The 20,167-nt window shown below is 44.3% G+C and overlaps 1 protein-coding gene across 1 annotated transcript in view; it reads left to right on the top strand.

Moving 5' to 3' along the window:
* Nucleotides 1–231: 231 nt before the first annotated feature.
* LOC311121994 (partitioning defective 3 homolog) overlaps nt 232–20,167 on the top strand; it is a gene marked incomplete at both ends in the record, with an annotated part of 47,930 nt that continues 27,994 nt past the window's right edge. The window contains 4 exons of the mRNA XM_084196424.1: nt 232–283; nt 455–550; nt 14,125–14,194; nt 14,305–14,379. Coding sequence (XP_084052550.1) covers nt 232–283; nt 455–550; nt 14,125–14,194; nt 14,305–14,379 — 293 coding nt within the window. The remainder of the gene's footprint in view (nt 284–454; nt 551–14,124; nt 14,195–14,304; nt 14,380–20,167) is intronic.

Genomic DNA, 20,167 nt, shown 5'->3' with positions numbered 1-20,167 from the left:
GTTGTGTAGATGTAAGTGATGTTATATTATTGAAGCAGATAGGCCTGTAAAGAGAGTGTGTTCCCGCCGCTATTGTGACATTTTTACATTTAGCAGACGCTCTTATCCAGAGCCACTTAGTTATCCAGAGCCCCCCCCCCCGGGAAACGAACCCACAACCCTGGCGTTGCAAGCGCCATACTCTACCAACTGAGCTATGACAGTGTACAGATATCTATGCTGTTCTGCACAATGACAGAAGAACAAGGTCCTCTCGGGAACTTCATGAACTTCAGTGGACGGTGTCAGTTTTGTCGTTCAATTGGAGCTCTCTACTGTTCTTCCTCAGACAGCTTTCAGCTCAGAGTCATTGGTAACCCAGTGACAGATAGACAGTAGTTAAACATGCATAGCTAGGCTACTATTATAACAGCCCTCTGTTCTATGGTGTTCTTCCCCCCCCCCCCCTTCTCAGGGATCAAAGTCATTGGAGGAGTGAAGGAGTTAACGGGAGAAGAGTTTGGAGTCTACGTCAAAAGGATTTTACCTGGTGGCCTTGCTTCAAGTGATGGTAAGTGTTCCATGCAGAAAGAGCACGGCTGGGGGTGGCAACAGTAACACGGGTTTAAAGGGATAGTTCACCCAAATTACAAAATAACACAACTGGTTTCAATACCCTGTAAGCTGTCTATGGACACGTTATGACAGCAAGCCATGCTTTGGTTTTGTTTACCTGGCCACTGTTTCAAATGATAACCTTTTAGCATTCATGGCACAAATCCAAATTCAAGTCAGTGGTACCTCTATTATAAATCTAGTGATTTATAATAGAGGGATACTTCTGTTGTCTGAATGATAAACTGTGATTTATAACGGAGGGATACTTTTATTGTCTGAATGATAAACAGTGATTTATAATGGAGGGATACTTCTATTGTCTGAATGATAAACAGTGATTTATAATAGAGGGTTTTGTGGCACAAATCCAATGCACGTCAATGGTACCCGCATTAGCATTTTCGTACTTCATGTACAAATCATCCTAAAGTATGTAAAAATGTATTGTGTAACTCAGTGAAGTTACTTATAGATGATATGGACATGAAGCGCGAAAATGCTAATAGGGGTACCATTGACGTGCATTGGATTTGTGCCCCATTATAAATCACTGTTTATCAACCTTCACTAACCTCCACAATAAACAATCACCCACACAGACAAGGAAGCAGAGGGAACACTTATACAATAACTAATGAGGGATAAGGACCAGGTGTGTGTGATTGAAGACAAGACAAATGGAGTGATGATAAATGGATCGGCAGTAGCTAGTAAGCCGGTGACGCTGAACGCCGAAACCTGCCCGAACAAGGAGGGGAGGCAGCCTCGGCGGAAGTCGTGAAAGTACCCCCCCCTTGACACGCAGCTCCAGCAGCGCGCCGACCCCGGCCTCGGGGATGGCCAGGAGGACACGGAGCAGGGCGAGCCGGATGGCGACGGTGGAAATCCCTCAACAGGGAGGGATCGAGGATATCCCTCACCGGGACCCAGCACCGTTCCTCCGGACCGTACCCCTCCCACTCCACGAGGTACTGAAGGCCCCCCACCCGACGCCTCGAATCCAGGATGGAACGGACAGAGTACGCCGGGGCCCCCTCGATGTCCAGAGGAGGTGGAGGAACCTCCCGCACCTCAGACTCCTGGAACGGACCAGCTACCACCGGCCTGAGGAGAGACACATGAAACGAGGAGTTAATACGGTAATCAGGGGGAAGTAATAACCTATAAGTGACCTCGTTGACTCTCCTCAGGACTTTGAACGGCCCCACAAACCGCGGGCTCAGCTTCCAGCAGGGCAGGCGGAGGGGCAGATTCCGGGTCGAGAGCCAGACCCGATCACCCGGTACAAAGATGGGGGCCTCACTGCGGTGGCGGTCAACATTGGCCTTCTGAAGACGCACAGCGCGCTGGAGGTGAACGTGGGCAGCATCCCACGTCTCCTTCGCGCGCCGAAACCAGTCATCCACCGCAGGAGCCTCGGTCTGGCTCTGGTGCCACGGTGCCAGAACCGGTTGGTAACCTAGAACACACTGGAACGGCGTTAGGTTAGTGGAGGAGTGGCGGAGAGTGTTCTGGGCATATTCTGCCCATGGCAAGAACACCGACCACTCCCCCGGCCGGTCCTGGCAGTAGGACCGCAGGAACCTACCCACGTCCTGATTTACCCGTTCCACCTGCCCATTACTCTTGGGGTGGAAGCCAGAGGTCAGGCTGACCGAGACCCCCAGATGTTCCATGAACGCCTTGCAGACCTTGGACGTGAACTGGGGACCCAGTCAGACACTATATCCTCTGGTACCCCGTAGTGCCGGAAGACGTGTGTAAACAGGGCGAACCAGGGACACATGCTCGGCGCGGGTGGTGGAATACACCAGGATGTCATCGATGTAGACCACTACACCGCGACCAAGCATGTCCCGAAACACCTCGTTCACAAAGGACTGGAAAACTGAGGGAGCATTCATGAAACCATACGGCATCACCAGGTATTCATAATGCCCCGTGGTTGTGCTGAATGCTGTCTTCCACTCATCTCCTTCTCAGATACGTACCAGGTTGTACGCACTCCTGAGATCTAATTTAGTGAAGAAGCGCGCCCCATTTAAGGAGGGGAGGCAGCCTCGGCGGAAGTCGTGACAATCACTGTTTATCATTCAGACAATAGAAATACCCCTCCATTATAAATCACTGTTTATCACTAACAGGCCACTCTGGTCTGTGTTTCAGTCCACTAACTGACAGGCCACTCTGGTCTGTGTTTCAGTCCACTAACTGACAGGCCACTCTGGTCTGTGTATCAGTCCACTAACTGACAGGCCACTCTGGTCTGTGTTTCAGTCCACTAACTGACAGGCCACTCTGGTCTGTGTTTCAGTCCACTAACTGACAGGCCACTCTGGTCTGTGTTTCAGTCCACTAACTGACAGGCCACTCTGGTCTGTGTATCAGTCCACTAACTGACAGGCCACTCTGGTCTGTGTTTCAGTCCACTAACTGACAGGCCACTCTGCTCTGTGTTTCAGTCCACTAACTGACAGGCCACTCTGGTCTGTGTTTCAGTCCACTAACTGACAGGCCACTCTGCTCTGTGTGTTTTGGACATGGTTTCTCTACTTGGTTCCTTAAATGAAGGATTGCAGAAATGGCAGCAACAGTCACTGATAAGTACTGTGTCCCAAATGGCACCCTATTCCCTACATAGTGCACTACTTTAGACCTGGACCCATAGACATCTGGTCAAAAGTAGTGCACTATATAGGGAATAAGGTGCCATTTGGGACACAGACAAGTAATGTGAAAACCAAATCTCCAACCCAAACATGGTTTAATTAAATTGCTTTGATCCCTGTGATTTTGGACAGCTTTCCACTAATGACCAAAGATGAGCAATCTCATTATTGTGAATGAAGGCATCGGAAAATCCATTGGACTTAGAAACCAGAAAGGTCTGCATCCCAAATGGAACACTATTCCCTATTTAGTGTACTACATTTGACCAGAAGCCTATACGCTCTGTGGGCAAAAGTAGTGCACTAAATAGAGAATACAGTGCCATTTGGGACATAGGAGTTTGAAGTGAAGTGGTTTCATTGGAACAGAGAGTTCCTAGAATAAACAGTTATTTATTGGAGGGGTTACAGGTCACGACCTTGGGCCATGTTTAATTCCACTAACCTGTCTTTCTCCCTGTCCTCGTTCGCTCTCTGTTGAAGATCTGACAGGACTGGACAGGGGAAAGCAATATGGCGGAAAATAGATGGAGGTAGCTGTTTTCTTAGGCAGAGCGCAGAGGCTTCGGAAACAGCATCAAGAGCTTCCAACAGATACATTTTCTATTACAATGAAACCAATTGAAACCAAGGCAGTTATTGTAGTGGACAACAGATCTAGATAGAGTGGGTTGAGCTGCTACTTGCATGCTTAACTCATATAGCCCTCAGGAAATACAGCTAACTACTACTTTAATGTATACGTACTGTGGTGCAAGTGGCTCACGTCTGTGTGTTTGTCTGAGGTCAGTTCTGGTGGGATAGAGAGATGGAGACGTATCACTGACTAACAAGTCTCCTTCAGCGGTCCAGGAAGGTCCAGGAAGGTCCAGGAAGGGCCCTCTCAACAGTTCTCACCTCCTTGTTTACTCATAGTCTATACGGTTTACAGATTGTATACTCCCCTTAAGTGCTCTTCTTACTTCCCCTTGTCTGGTAGAGACCTGATTAGTGTTGTCACGATACCAGCCGATAGGGCTCCTGTAACTGATATCAGAATTAAAATACCTGGGCCCTATTAACAAAGTGTCTCAGATTAGGAGTGCTAATCTAGGATCAGTTTCGCCTTTTAGATAAGAATGAAGATGACAGGGGGGACCAGATCCTAGATCAGCCCTCCTACTCAGAGAGGCTTTGGGAATAAAGCTCACGTCTCTGTGTGTGTGTGTGTGTGTGTGTGTGTGTTCAGTGTGTGTGTGCGTGTTTGTGTGTGTGTGTGTGCGTGTGTGTGTCCAGCATCATCCCAGTGCGTACTGTAAGTGTTAATAACTCTGAAGGGTAGGATTAAACAGCTCTGTCTCTCTCTCTTCCTGTTTTCCTGCCCCCCCCCCCCCCCCCCCCATTACTATGGAGACTTACTACAGTGTCAGTATATAGGTCTATATGAGTACAGACTCTGTTACTATGGAGACTTACTACAGTGTCAGTATATAGGTCTATATGAGTACAGACTCTGTTACTATGGAGACTTACTACAGTGTCAGTATAGAGGTCTATATGAGTACAGACTCTGTTACTATGGAGACTTACTACAGTGTCAGTATAGAGGTCTATATGAGTACAGACTATGTTACTATGGAGACTTACTACAGTGTCAGTATAGAGGTCTATATGAGTACAGACTCTGTTACAATGGAGACTTACTACAGTGTCAGTATAGAGGTCTATATGAGTACAGACTCTGTTACTATGGAGACTTACTACAGTATCATTATAGAGGTCTATATGAGTACATATTCTGTTACTATGGAGACTTACTACAGTGTCAGTATAGAGGTCTATATGAGTACAGACTCTGTTACTATGGAGACTTACTACAGTGTCAGTATAGAGGTCTATATGAGTACAGACTCTGTTACTATGGAGACTTACTACAGTGTCAGTATAGATAGAGGTCTATATGAGTACAGACTCTGTTACTATGGAGACTTACTACAGTGTCAGTATAGAGGTCTATATGAGTACAGACCCTGTTACTATGGAGACTTACTACAGTATCATTATAGAGGTCTATATGAGTACATATTCTGTTACTATGGAGACTTACTACAGTGTCAGTATAGAGGTCTATATGAGTACAGACTCTGTTATTAACTGTTGCCAGACACAAGTGGGTCTTGAAAGACAATTATCTTCCTCAATAGTCTGCAGCGAATTCTACTAGATGAAAAGCCGAAATGAGTACGACGTCCTGGCATTTAAAGCATACTCAATTTTTGAAATTTCACATACTATAAAACGTTCTATTTTCTTATACCCAAAGTAACTACTAAGTATGGGTATTTGGACACGGCCTATGTCTGTTAAAACATGGTTATTTAAAATATGTTATGTTGAACATGCTCTCTGCTACAGCTCATGTTATATAGACTCATCAAGTCTTGGGTTCAAGAAATTGACTAAATGAATAAAATGTACCATTGTTATTATCCGTACTGTAGTGAATGGAACTAACTGCATTGTGATGATGTACAGTTTGCACAACTCTGGGTTATATCATATTGTAATGAGCTGAGAGAGAAGGACAAGGTCTTTAGTGGGTCGCGAACACAGATTAGTTATATCATATTGTAATGAACTGAGAGAGAAGGACAAGGTCTCTAGTGGGTCGTGAACCCAGATTGGTTATATCATATTGTAATGAACTGAGAGAGAAGGACAAGGTCTCTAGTGGGTCGTGAACCCAGATTGGTTATATCATATCGTAATGAACTGAGGGAGAAGGACAAGGTCTCTAGTGGGTCGTGAACCCAGATTGGTTATATCATATTGTAATGAATTGAGAGAGAAGAGCAAGGTCTCTAGTGGGTTGTGAACCCAGATTGGTTATATCATATCGTAATGAACTGAGGGAGAAGGACAAGGTCTTTAGTGGGTCGCGAACACAGATTGGTTATATCATATTGTAATGAACTGAGAGAGAAGGAGAAGGTCTCTAGTGGGTCGTGAACCCAGATTGGTTATATCATATCGTAATGAACTGAGGGAGAAGGACAAGGTCTCTAGCTGGTCATGAACCCATATTGGTATATCATATCGTAATGAACTGAGAGAGAAAACAAGGTCTCTAGTGGGTCGTGAACCCAGATTGGTATATCATATCATAATGAGCTGAGAGAGAAGGACAAGGTCTCTAGTGGGTCGTGAACCCAGATTGGTTATATCATATCGTAATGAACTGAGAGAGAAGGACAAGGTCTCTAGTGGGTTGTGAACCTAGATTGGTTATATGATATCGTAATGAACTGAGAGAGAAGGACAAGGTCTCTAGTGGGTTGTGAACCTAGATTGGTTATATGATATTGTAATGAACTGAGAGAGAAGGACAAGGTCTCTAGTGGGTCGTGAACCCAGATTGGTTATATCATATTGTAATGAATTGAGAGAGAAGAGCAAGGTCTCTAGTGGGTCGTGAACCCAGATTGGTTATATCATATCGTAATGAACTGAGGGAGAAGGACAAGGTCTTTAGTGGGTCGCGAACACAGATTGGTTATATCATATTGTAATGAACTGAGAGAGAAGGACAAGGTCTCTAGTGGGTCGTGAACCCAGATTGGTTATATCATATCGTAATGAACTGAGGGAGAAGGACAAGGTTTCTAGCTGGTCGTGAACCCAGATTGGTATATCATATCGTAATGAACTGAGAGAGAAAACAAGGTCTCTAGTGGGTCGTGAACCCAGATTGGTATATCATATCATAATGAGCCGAGAGAGAAGGACAAGGTCTCTAGTGGGTCGTGAACCCAGATTGGTTATATCATATCGTAATGAACTGAGAGAGAAGGACAAGGTCTCTAGTGGGTTGTGAACCTAGATTGGTTATATGATATTGTAATGAACTGAGAGAGAAGGACAAGGTCTCTAGTGGGTCGTGAACCCAGATTGGTTATATCATATCGTAATGAACTGAGGGAGAAGGACAAGGTCTCTAGTGGGTTTGCGAACACAGATCGCCTGGCCCAAAGAGAAAGGCCCTAGCTAGACACAATCCCAATAAGGGAGAGATGGTGATGTGTTTATCATCTAGGGTCATTACACTACTCCAGTTCCAATAATACTCTCTAGGCCTGCGTCCGAAATGGCACCCTATTCACTATGTAGTGCACTACTTTTGACCAGGGCACATAGAGGGCTCTGGTCAAAAGTAGTGCACTGTATAGGAAATAGGGTGCCACTTCAGAGGCGTCCTCGGTTGAGCTCATGAACCAATGAGTGACAGGAGAAGTGGTTGTGGTGACATCTCATCTCTCAGGATGGTATCACTGACTAACTGTTTGTCTGAGGTCAGTTCTGGTGACTAACTGTTTTTTATTTATTTATTATTATTTTTTATTTATTTTTTGGGGGGGAATGGATCAGCTTAATATTGCAGATAGATTGTATCTTCTATCAATGTAATTGTCTGCATCACTTCCAATCCCCCATGTTTTTTTTATTTTTATTATTTTTATTTTTATATATATACTCCCCTTTATTACTTTTCAACCCCACCATCCTTTCCCTACTTGGAGTAAATTAGTGAACAACAATGCCCAGGCCTCTACTTCCGGTCTATACTTACTATCTACACCTTATGGACAGAGTTAATTTTACAATAATTCTATTATATATATATTTTTTTTATTTTTTACTTTTTTTTGCTCCTGAACTTCTTCTACTCTCAACCTCTCCGATCATTTTCATGATGTCCATCCGGTTTGCTTCTATATGCCATATCTTTCTAACTGTGCTCTTTCCCAAAAGCTCCCAACATACAACCTATATACTTATTATGGACACAGTATGCTTACATTATTAGCTATCTTTGTTATTATTTGTTGTTATTTGTTATTAGTCCCATCCTTCAACTCTATTCAATACCTCCCATCTATCTCTTAACACCATCCATATAGGATTTCTATTTGCCATATATATTTCAACCGTACTGTGATGTTTTACAAAAGTTCTGAACCTTTCTATTCTCATTGCTTCTACAGATTGTGAATTAAAAATAAACATTTTTGCTAAAAGTATTATTATATTATTGATTGATTGACTATGACTTTTCAGATCACCCAGTAATGCTATCTGCAAGGTTAGTTCCAGGTAAATATTGCAATCCTTTAGCCATTCCTGGACCTGTGTCCAAAAACAAGCTACAAATGGACAGAACCAAAACAAATGATCTAATGATTCTGTCTCTTCACAGCAAAATCTGCAGAGCTGGGAAGATTGTATCCCCCATATAAATAACATTCTATTGGTAGCAAGAATTTTATATAATAATTTAAATTGAAAGATTCTAATTTTTGAATCCGGTGTCGTTTTGCGTGTCAGTTCATAAACACTATGCCATGGGATCGGTACGTCAAAGATCTCTTCCCAACTATTTTGCAATCTATATGGGACGGCTGTCAATCCTTTGGTCCTTAAGTGAAACTGATATACTTTTTTATTTATCACAGTTTTCCTTAACCAATTATGTTCTTTAATGCAAGGCCGACAGACAAGTTCCTTACTTTCTCCCCCTTCCACTTTCCTCTTCCACTTTTGCGGTAAGGCTGCAATTATTTGGTTGTAATTTTGGGTAGAGCAGACATTTCCATATGTTTTTGTTAGCTGCATGTGCGTCATAACTCCACCAGTCCTACCGATGATATCATTTACGAAGATTATACCTTTTTTAAACATTCTGTCAAAAAATATAGGTTTTTTGTTAATTAGTATATTTGAATTTAACCACAATATTTGTTGCATTATTTGTTCTGTCGTTTCTGGAGGATTAAATTGAAATTGCAACCAACTTTCTATAGCTTGTTTTAGAAATAGTGACATTTGGGAGATTATTTCCTTTTCAAATAACTGAAAGTGAGAGGTTGTAATCTGAATAAAGGGAAAAAGGCCTTTCTTGAACATTGGGTGAGACAATCTTACTAATTTGCTTGAGAACCAGTTCGGATTTAAGTATAACTTTTGTATGACTGAAGCTTTTAGTGATAGGTCTAATGCTTTAATATTTAATAATTTCTGTCCTCCGAATTCATATTCATTATATAAATATGCTCTTTTAATTTTGTCTGGCTTGCCGTTCCAAATAAAATTGAATATTTTTTTCTCATATAATTTAAAAAACTGTTCGCTAGGCGTAGGCAAGACCATAAGCAAATAGGTAAACTGGGATAATACTAAAGAGTTAATCAGTGTGATTTTTCCACAAATTGACAGGTATTTTCCTTTCCATGGTAGTAAGATCTTATCTATTTTTGCTAACTTTCTATTAACATTTATTGAAGTGAGATCATTTATTTCCTTTGGGATATGTATTCCGAGTATATCCACATCACCATCAGACCATTTTATTGGTAAACTACATGGTAATGTAAAAATTGTATTTTTTAGTGATCCAATACGTAATATAGTACATTTGTCATAATTTGGTTGTAATCCAGAGAGGTTAGAAAATGTATCTAGATCCTCTATGAGGCTGTGGAGGGATTCTAGTTGTGGATTTAAAAGAAAACATGAATCATCAGCGTACAATGACACCTTTGTTTTTAAGCCCTGTATTTCTAATCCTCTGATATTATTATTGGATCTGATTTTAATAGCTAACATCTCGATGGCCACAATAAATAGATATGCCGATAGTGGACAACCTTGTTTCACTCCTCTTGACAGTTTAAAACTTTCTGAGAAATAGCCATTATTTACTATTTTACACCTAGGGTTACTATACATGATTTTGACCCATTTTATAAGAGATTCTCCAAAATGTAAATGCTCCAGGCATTTATATATAAACCCCAGTCGAACTTTATCAAATGCCTTTTCGAAGTCTGCTATGAATAGCAGGCCTGGTTTCCCATATTTTCCATAGTGTTCTACTGTTTCCAATACTTGCCTTATATTATCTCCAATGTATCTTCCATGTAAAAAACCTGTCTGATTAGAATGAATAATATCCGACAATACCTTTTTAATTCTATGCGCTATACATTTTGCTAGGATTTTTGCATCACAACACTGAAGTGTAAGGGGCCTCCAATTTTGTAAATGGACTGGATCTTTATATTTTCCACTTGTATCCTGTTTCAGTAATAATGAGATCAGTCCTTCTTCTTGAGTGTCAGATAATCTACCATTTACATAGGAGTGGTTAAAACATGCTAATAACGGTCCTCTTAGTATATCAAAAAAGGTTTGGTATACCTCGACTGGTATGCCATCCAACCCTGGAGTTTTCCCAGACTTAAAGTATTTAATTGCATCCAGAAGTTCCTCCTCTGTAATTTCACCTTCACATTAGTCTTTCTGTGTGGCTGTTAATTTGACATTATCAATAGAAAAAACATCTCTACAATTAGCTTCAGTTAGAGGAGATGGAGGCGACTGAAAAGAAAACATATGCTTAAAGTACTTTGTTTCTTCCTTCAAAATATCATTTGGTGAATTATGGGTGACTCCGTCAATTGTAACCAGAGAGATAGAGACGTATCACTGACTAACTGTTTGTCTGAGGTCAGTTCTGGTGGGACAGAGAGATAGAGACGTATCACTGATAGATGCAGCGCTCCTAGTGGCCGGGGACTTTGATGCAGGGAAACTTAAATCCGTTCTACCTAATTTCTACCAGCATGTTAAATGTGCAACCAGAGGAAAAAAAACTCTAGACCACCTTTACTCCACACACAGAGACGCATACAAAGCTCTCCCTCGCCCTCCATTTGGCAAATCTGACCATAACTCTATCCTCCTGATTCCTGCTTATAAGCAAAAACTAAAGCAGGAAGCACCAGTGACTCGGTTAATAAAAAAGTGGTCAGATGACACAGATGCTAAGCTACAGGACTGTTTTGCTAGCACAGACTGGAACATGTTCCGGGATTCTTCAGACAGCATTGAGGAGTACACCACATCAGTCACTGGCTTCATCAATAAGTGCATCGATGATGTCGTCCCCACAGTGACCGTACGTACATACCCCAACCAGAAGCCATGGTTTACAGGAAACATCCGCACTGAGCTAAAGGGTAGAGCTGCCGCTTTCAAGGAACGGGACTCTAACCCGGACGCTTATAAGAAATCCCGCTATGCCCTCCGACGAACCATCAAACAGGCAAAGAGTCAATACAGGGCTAAGATTGAATCATACTACACTGGCTCTGACGCTCGTCGGATGTGGCAGGGCTTGAAAACTATTACAGACTACAAAGGGAAGCACAGCCGCGAGCTGCCCAGTGACACAAGCCTACCAGACGAGCTAAACCACTTCTATGCTCGCTTCGAGGCAAGCAACACTGAAGCATGCATGAGAGCACCAGCTGTTCCGGATGACTATGTGATCACGCTCTCCGTAGCCGATGTGAGTAAGACTTTTAAGCAGGTCAACATTCACAAGGCCGCAGGGCCAGACGGATTACCAGGACGTGTACTCCGAGCATGTGCTGACCAACTGGCAAGTGTCTTCACTGACATTTTCAACATGTCCCTGACTGAGTCTGTAATACCAACATGTTTCAAGCAGACCACCATAGTCCCCGTGCCCAAGGACGCTAAGATAACCTGCCTAAATGACTACCGACCCGTAGCACTGACGTTGTAGCCATGAAGTGCTTTGAAAGGCTGGTCATGGCTCACATCAACAGCATTATCCCAGAAACCCTTGACCCACTCCAATTTGCATACCGCCCCAACAGATCCGCAGATGATGCAATCTCTATTGCACTCCACACTGCCCTTTCCCACCTGGACAAGAGGAACACCTACGTGAGAATGCTATTCATTGACTACAGCTCAGCATTCAACACCATAGTGCCCTCTAAGCTCATCACTAAGCTAAGGATCCTGGGACTAAACACCTCCCTCTGCAACTGGATCCTGGACTTCCTGACGGGCCGCCCCCAGGTGGTAAGGGTAGGTAACAACACATCTGCCACACTGATCCTCAACACGGGGGCCCCTCAGAGGTGCGTGCTCAGTCCCCTCCTGTACTCTCTGTTCACCCATGACTGCATGGCCAGGCACGACTCCAACACCATCATTAAGTTTGCCGACGACACAACAGTGGTAGGCCTGATCACCGACAACGATGAGACAGCCTATAGGGAGGAGGTAAGAGACCTGGCCGTGTGGTGCCAGGACAACAACCTCTCCCTCAACGTGACCAAGACAAAGGAGATGATTGTGGACTATAGGAAAAAAAAGAGGACTGAGCACGCCCCCATTCTCATCGACGGGGCTGTAGTGGAACAGGTTGAGAGCTTCAAGTTCCTTGGTGTCCACATCACCAACGAACTATCATGGTCCAAACACACCAAGACAGTCGTGAAGAGGGCACGACAAAGCCTATTCCCCCTCAGGAGACTGAAAAGATTTGGCATGGGTCCTCAGATCCTCAAAAAATTCTACAGCTGCACCATCGAGAGCATCCTGACTGGTTGCATCACCGCCTGGTATGGCAACTGCTTGGCCTCCGACCGCAAGGCACTACAGAGGGTAGTGCGTACGGCCCAGTACATCACTGGGGCCAAGCTTCCTGCCATCCAGGACCTCTATACCAGGCGGTGTCAGAGGAAGGCCCTCAAAATTGTCAAAGACTCCAGCCACCCTAGTCATAGACTGTTCTCCCTGCTACCGCACGGCAAGCGGTACCGGAGTGCCAAGTCTAGGTCCAAAAGACTTCTCAACAGCTTCTACCCCCAAGCCATAAGACTCCTGAACAGCTAATCATGGCTACCCGGACTATTTGCACTGCCCCCCCCACCCCATCCTTTTTACGCTGCTGCTACTCTGTTAATTATTTATGCATAGTCACTTTAACTCTACCCACATGTACATATTACTTCAACTATCTCAACTAGCCGGTGCCCCCGCACATTGACTCTGCACCGGTACCCCCCTGTATATATAGCCTCCCTACTGTTATTTTATTTTACTTCTGCTCTTTTTTTCTCAACACTTTTTTTGTTGTTGTTTTATTTTTACTTTTTTTGTTAAAAATAAATGCACTGTTGGTTAAGGGCTGTAAGTAAGCATTTCACTGTAATGTCTGCACCTGTTGTATTCGGCGCATGTGACCAAGACAATTTGATTTGATTTGATTTGATTTGTCTGAGGTCAGTTCTGGTGGGATAGAGAGATAGAGACGTATCACTGACTAACTGTTTGCCCGAGGTCAGTTCTGGTGGGATAGAGAGATAGAGACGGATCACTGACTAACAAGTCTCCTTCAGCGGTCCAGGAAGGTCCAGGAAGGTCCAGGAAGGGCCCTCTCAACAGTTTTCACCTCCTTGTTTACTCATAGTCTATACGGTTTACAGATTGTATACTCCCCTTAAGTGCTCTTCTTACTTCCCCTTGTCTGGTAGAGACCTGATTAGTGTTGTCACGATACCAGCCGATAGGGCTCCTGTAACTGATATCAGAATTAAAATACCTGGGCCCTATTTACAAAGTGTCTCAGATTAGGAGTGCTAATCTAGGATCAGTTTCGCCTTTTAGATAAGAATGAAGATGACAGGGGGGACCAGATCCTAGATCAGCCCTCCTACTCAGAGAGGCTTTGGGAATAAAGGCCCTGGTTTGTTATACTTAGATATTCCAGGTTGAATGTGCCCCCTAAACCCTGGGTCGTCTGCAGTCAACAAGAGCTATAGTTTGGGGAGCTAAAACAAGTCTTCGGGTCTCTGGTCTGAGGCAAGGTTACTCATCATACTTCTGGGATTCACTGAACCACCTATGTTAGACTTCATACCTGATGACATCATATGATGTGATCACCTTGATGACATCACACTTTGACCTGTGACCTTGTGTTGACATCTCACCTTACCAGGACACCTCCAGGCAGGAGACCAGATCTTGGAGGTGAACGGGGAGAGTTTGCTAGGAGTCACCAGTGAAAGGTAGGTTCAACAACAACAACAACTCTCTCTTCAGTGGGAAAATACCAAAAAGAACAGTGAAATGTTGTGTGACATGAACGTTTTGTTTTTTGTGTTATTGTTTTATACAGAGCAGTAGACGTTCTGAGATCAGCGTCCTCGAGCAATCACATGCGCCTTCTGATCGCCAGAGACGAGGAAGCAAGGTAGGCCCTGAGTACCATGTCTAGATATGAGATGAACACGACCACATATCATCGACCACATTCTGTAGGCCCTGAGGACCATGTCTAGATATGAGATGCACACGACCACATATCTTCCTCCTCCTACTAATCATCTTCCTCCTCCTCCTCTTCCACTTCCTCCAACCTCCTCTTCCTCTACTTCCTCTTCCTCTTCCTCCTACTCCTCTTCCTCCTCCTCCTCTTCCGCTTCCTCTTCCTCCTCCTACTCCTCCTCTTCCTCCTCCTCCTCTTCCTCTTCCTCCTCCTACTCCTCCTCTTCCTCCTCCTTCTCCTCCTACTCATCTTCCTCTTCCTCTTCCACTTCCTCTTCCTCCTACTCCTCCTCTTCCTCCTCCTCCTCTTCATTTTCCACTTCCTCCTCCTCCTCTTCTTCCTCCTACTCCTCCTCTTCCTCCTACTCCTCCTCCTCTTCCGCTTCCTCCTCTACCTCCTCCTACTCCTCCTCTTCCTCCTCCTCCTACTCTTCCTCCTCCTACTCCTCTTCCTCTTCCTCTTACTCCTCCTCCTCCTCCTCCTACTCCTCTTCCTCCTCCTCTTCCTCCTCCTACTCCTCCTTTTCCTCCTCCTACTCCTCGTCTTCCTCCTCCTACTACTCTTCCTCCTCCTCTCAAAAACTGAGATTATTAAATAGATGCCGTTTTTAATTATTCAAAGAAAAAATTAATAATTTTGTTGATAAACCAGATGGTTGGCATGGCACTGAGAGTTTTTTTGGCTTCCTCTTCAAAGAGGAATAACCCTGGCAGTGGCATGGTGAACATTTTGGGCAGGGTTTTTGGGCTGGAATGCCCTCACTCTGCCTCGGGCACTTCCTGGCTCTCTCTCCACCCCTGGCAGCTAGCACCTAGCAACAAGAGCATTAATGGAAAGACTGTTAATCCAAACTGATGAACTCGTGAACTTGCTACGCTGATCCTCAACACGGGGCCCCACAAGGGTGTGTGCTTAGCCCCCTCATGTACTCCCTGTTCACCCATGACTGCGTGGACACGCACGTCTCCAACTCAATCATCAAGTTTGCAGACGACACAACAGTGGTAGGCCTGATTACCAATAACGACGAGACATCCTATGGGGAGAAGGTGAGGGCCCTGGCGGAGTGGTGCCAGGAAAATACCAAAACAAAGGAGCTGATCATGGACTTCAGGAGACAGCAGAGGGACCACGCTCCCATCCACATCGATGGGACCGCAGTGGAGAGGGTGAAAAGCTTCAAGTTCTTCAGCGTACACATCACTGATAACCTGAAATAGTCCATCCACACAGACAGGGTGGTGAAGAAGGCGCAACAGCATCTCTTCAACCTCAGGAGGCTAAAGAAATTCAGCTTGGCCCTCTGAGATCCTCACGATGGACCATTGAGAGCATCCTGTCGGGCTGTATCACCGCCTGTCAACTCTCTAGAGGGTGGTGTGGTCAGCCCAATTATCACCGGGGGCACACTGCTTGGCCTCCAGGACATCTACAGCACCCTGTGTCACAGGCAGGCCAAGAAAATCATCAAGGACCTCAGCCACCCGAGCCATGGCCTGTTCACCCCGGTGGAGACAGTACAGGTGCATCAAAGCTGGGACAGAGAGACTGATAAACAGCTTCTTTCTCCAGGCCATCGGACTGTTAAATAGTCACCACTAGCCGGCCTCCGCCCAGTACCCTTCCCTAAACGTAGTCACTGTTACTAGCACACCATCATATACATATACAGTGCCTTCGGAAAGAATTCAGACCCCTTGACTTTTTCCTCATTCTGTTAGGTTACAACCTTATTCTAAAATGGATTAAATAGTTTTTTCCCCCCTCATCAATCTACACACAATACCCCATAATGACAAAGCCAAAAACAGGTTTTTAGCAATGTTTGCTAATTTATAAAAATAAAATAAAATGGAAATATCACATTTACATAAGTATTCAGACCCTTTACTCAGTACTTTGTTGAAGCACCTTTGGCAGCGATTACAGCCTCGAGTCTTCTTGGGTATGAAGCTACAAGCTTGGCACACCTTCTTCTCTGCAGATCGTCTCAAGCTCTGTCATGTTCGATGGGGAGTGTTGCTGCACAGCTATTTTCAGGTCTCTCCAGAGATGTTCGATCGGGTTCAAGTCCGAGCTCTGGCTCAGATCTGTGCCTCGAAACAATCCTGTCTCTGAGCTCTACGGGCAATTCCTTCGACCTCATGGCTTGGTTTTTGCTCTGACATGCACTGTCAACTGTGGGACCTTATATAGACAGGTGTGTGCCTTTCCAAATTATGTCCAATCAATTGAATTTACCACAGGTGGACTCCAATCAAGTTGTAGAAACATCTCAAGGATGATCAATGGAAACAGGATGCACTTGAGCTCAATTTCGAGTCTCATAGCAAAGGGTCTGAATACTTATGTAAATATGGTATTTCTGTTTTTTACATTTTAATACATTTGTAAAAATTTCTAAAAAACAGTTTTTGCTTTGTCATTATGGGGTATTGTGTGTAGATTGCTGAGGAAAATGTTTTATTTAATCTATTTTAGAATAAGGCTGTAACGTAACAAAATGTGGAAAAGGTCAAGGGGTCTGAATACTTTCCGAAGGCGCTGTATATTTATATTCTGGACTCTGCCATTGCTCGTTCTGATATTTCTTTGATTTCTTTCTTTAATTTTGGGGGGGATTTGTGTGTATTGTTTTATATTGTTAGGTATTACTGCACTGTTGGAGCTAGAAACAAAAGCATTTCCCTGCGATAACATCTGCAAAATGTGTATGCAACCACAAAAATTTGATTTGATTTTAACTCACAAGGGAAAGTCTGGGAAGGGAACCGCATTACACAGCAAACACAGCACAATATAACTTTTACTACGTTATGAATTCTTGATTTGCTCTAAACAGCCAGTGCAAGGTTAACAGAGAGGACCTGCATCCTCCACCCATCATATTCTGCCATCTGGTAGCCTATTGTTTTTAGCATGTAACATTTAGGCTGGTTGCTAATCTAACCGCGATGCCATAGCAACAACCGACTGGGTGGTCAGTTTTGACAACGTGAGTCAGCATAAAACCAGGTCACACTAGCTGTCACATGCACACACACACACACACACACACACACACACACACACACACACACACACACACACACACACACAATAAGGCAGGCTATACAGGCTACAGAATGTACAAGCTACTGGCAGGAGAAGCAGGAAAGTTACGGGCAGGAAAGCAGGCTACAGACAGGAAAGCAGGATACATGCAGGAAAGCAGGCTACAGACATGAAAGCAGGCTACAGGCAGGAAAGCAGGCTACAGACAGGAAAGCAAGCTACAAGCAGGAAAGCAGGCTACAGGCAGGAAAGCAGGCTACAGGCAGGAAAGCAGGCTACAGGCAGGAAAGCAGGCTACAGGCTAAGCTGTGGACAGTACTCATGATGAGATGAGCCTGTGCTTCTCACATCGTTCTGTAATCTGTGTTCTGTGCCTTAACCAACACTCAGAGCTCAGCACAAGGCAGGAGGGATGGAGAGGAGAAGACAGGAGGGGAAAGGAGAGGAGGAAGGAGAAGACAGGAGGGGAAAGGAGAGGAGGAGAGGAGAAGACAGGAGGGGAAAGGAGAGGAGGAGGGGAGAAGACAGGAGGGGAAAGGAGAGGAGAGGGGAGAAGACAGGAGGGGAAAGGAGAGGAGAGAGGAGAAGACAGGAGGGGAAAGGAGAGGAGGAAGGAGAAGACAGGAGGGGAAAGGAGAGGGGAGAGGAGAAGACAGGAGGGGAAAGGAGAGGAGAGGGGAGAAGACAGGAGGGGAAAGGAGAGGAGAGGAGAGGAGAAGACAGGAGGGGAAAGGAGAGGAGAGGGGAGAAGACAGGAGGGGAAAGGAGAGGAGAGGAGAGGAGAGGAGAAGACAGGAGGGGAAAGGAGAGGAGAGGGGAGAAGAGGGGATGGAGGGATTATGCCTTTCCATTTCTGTTCCAGCCTCTCTCTTCATCCCCCCCCTCTCTCTCTCTCTAATCCCCCTCTCCCGCTCTCTAATTCTTTCCCTTGTTCTCCCTCTCTCTGTATCTCCTCCATGCTATTTCAGTCCACTACGCAGTAACATTAACCTGCTTCTTAAAGCCTTAGTACCCTTTATCTGTGATGAGAGGGGGTCAGAAATAGAAAGGGAATATGAAACTAGAGCCAACCTCTCTTTAACCAGGGAATCCTGTTGAAATAAACACTTACAATATAGACCAAAATAATATAGACAAAATATAGACCAACATTTAAAACCCCAAAATGGATATTTGTATACAGTAGCTCAATGGCTCCGGTTCTTCATTCCCATTAGTGAGACTCCAAACTGCTAGAGATTGTGTCTTTGGTGTCGGCCACCTTAACCACCAGTCAGTCCCGTTAGTGACATCAGATCACCACGCGACCCTATGTGACCTCTGAGGTCGTTAATCCATCTGACCCAGATGCCCATCCTGATGGTGATATGAAGGAAGACATGCAGACACAACGACAATATATGTACATTCCTCCTGCAGTGAGGTTAAATATACCACAGATTCAGACTGGACATTCCTCCTGCAGTGAGGTTAAATATACCAGAGATTCAGACTGGACATTCCCCTGCATTGAGGTTAAATACACCAGAGATTCAGACTGGACATTCCCCTGCATTGAGGTTAAATATACCAGAGATTCAGACTGGACATTCCCCCTGTAGTGAGGTTAAATATACCAGAGATTCATACTGGACATTCCCCTGTAGTGAGATAAAACATACCAGAGATTCAGACTGGACATTCCCCTGCAGTGAGGTTAAATATACCAGAGATTCAGACTGGACATTCCCCTGTAGTGAGATAAAACATACCAGAGATTCAGACTGGACATTCCCCTGCAGTGAGGTTAAATATACCAGAGATTCAGACTGGACATTCCCCTGTAGTGAGATAAAACATACCAGAGATTCAGACTGGACATTCCCCTGCAGTGAGGTTAAATATACCAGATATTCAGACTGGACATTCCCCTGTAGTGAGGTTAAAGATACCAGAGATTCAGACTGGACATTCCCCTGCAGTTAGGTTAAATATACAGTGGGGCAAAAAAGTATTTAGTCAGCCACCAATTGTGCATGTTCTCCCACTTAAAAAGATGAGAGAGGCCTGTAATTTTCATCATAGGTATACGTCAACTATGACAGACAAAAGGAGAAAAGAAAATCCAGAAAATGACATTGTAGGATTTTTAATGAATATATTTGCAAATTATGGTGGAAAATAAGTATTTGGTCAATAACAAAAGTTTCTCAATACTTTGTTATATACCCTTTGTTGGCAATGACACAGGTCAAACGTTTTCTGTAAGTCTTCACAAGGTTTTCACACACTGTTGCTGGTATTTTGGCCCATTCCTCTATGCAGATCTCCTCTAGAGGAGTGATGTTTTGGGGCTGTCGCTGGGCAACACGGACTTTCAACTCCCTCCAAAGATTTTCTATGGGGTTGAGATCTGGAGACTGGCTAGGCCACTCCAGGACCTTGAAATGCTTCTTACGAAGCCACTCCTTCGTTGCCCGGGCGATGTGTTTGGGATCATTGTCATGCTGAAAGACCCAGCCACATTTCATCTTCAATGCCCTTGCTGATGGAAGGAGGTTTTCACTCAAAATTTCACGATACATGGCCCCATTCATTATTTCCTTTACACGGATCAGTCGTCCTGGTCCCTTTGCAGAAAAACAGCCCCAAAGCATGATGTTTCCACCCCCATGCTTCA

The sequence above is a fragment of the Coregonus lavaretus genome (assembly GCF_964263955.1).
Source record: "Coregonus lavaretus genome assembly, contig: HAP1_SCAFFOLD_3955, whole genome shotgun sequence".
Classification (NCBI taxonomy): domain Eukaryota; kingdom Metazoa; phylum Chordata; class Actinopteri; order Salmoniformes; family Salmonidae; genus Coregonus; species Coregonus lavaretus.
Note: the sequence above shows the minus strand (reverse complement) of the source record. Positions and strands in the feature narration are given on the sequence as shown.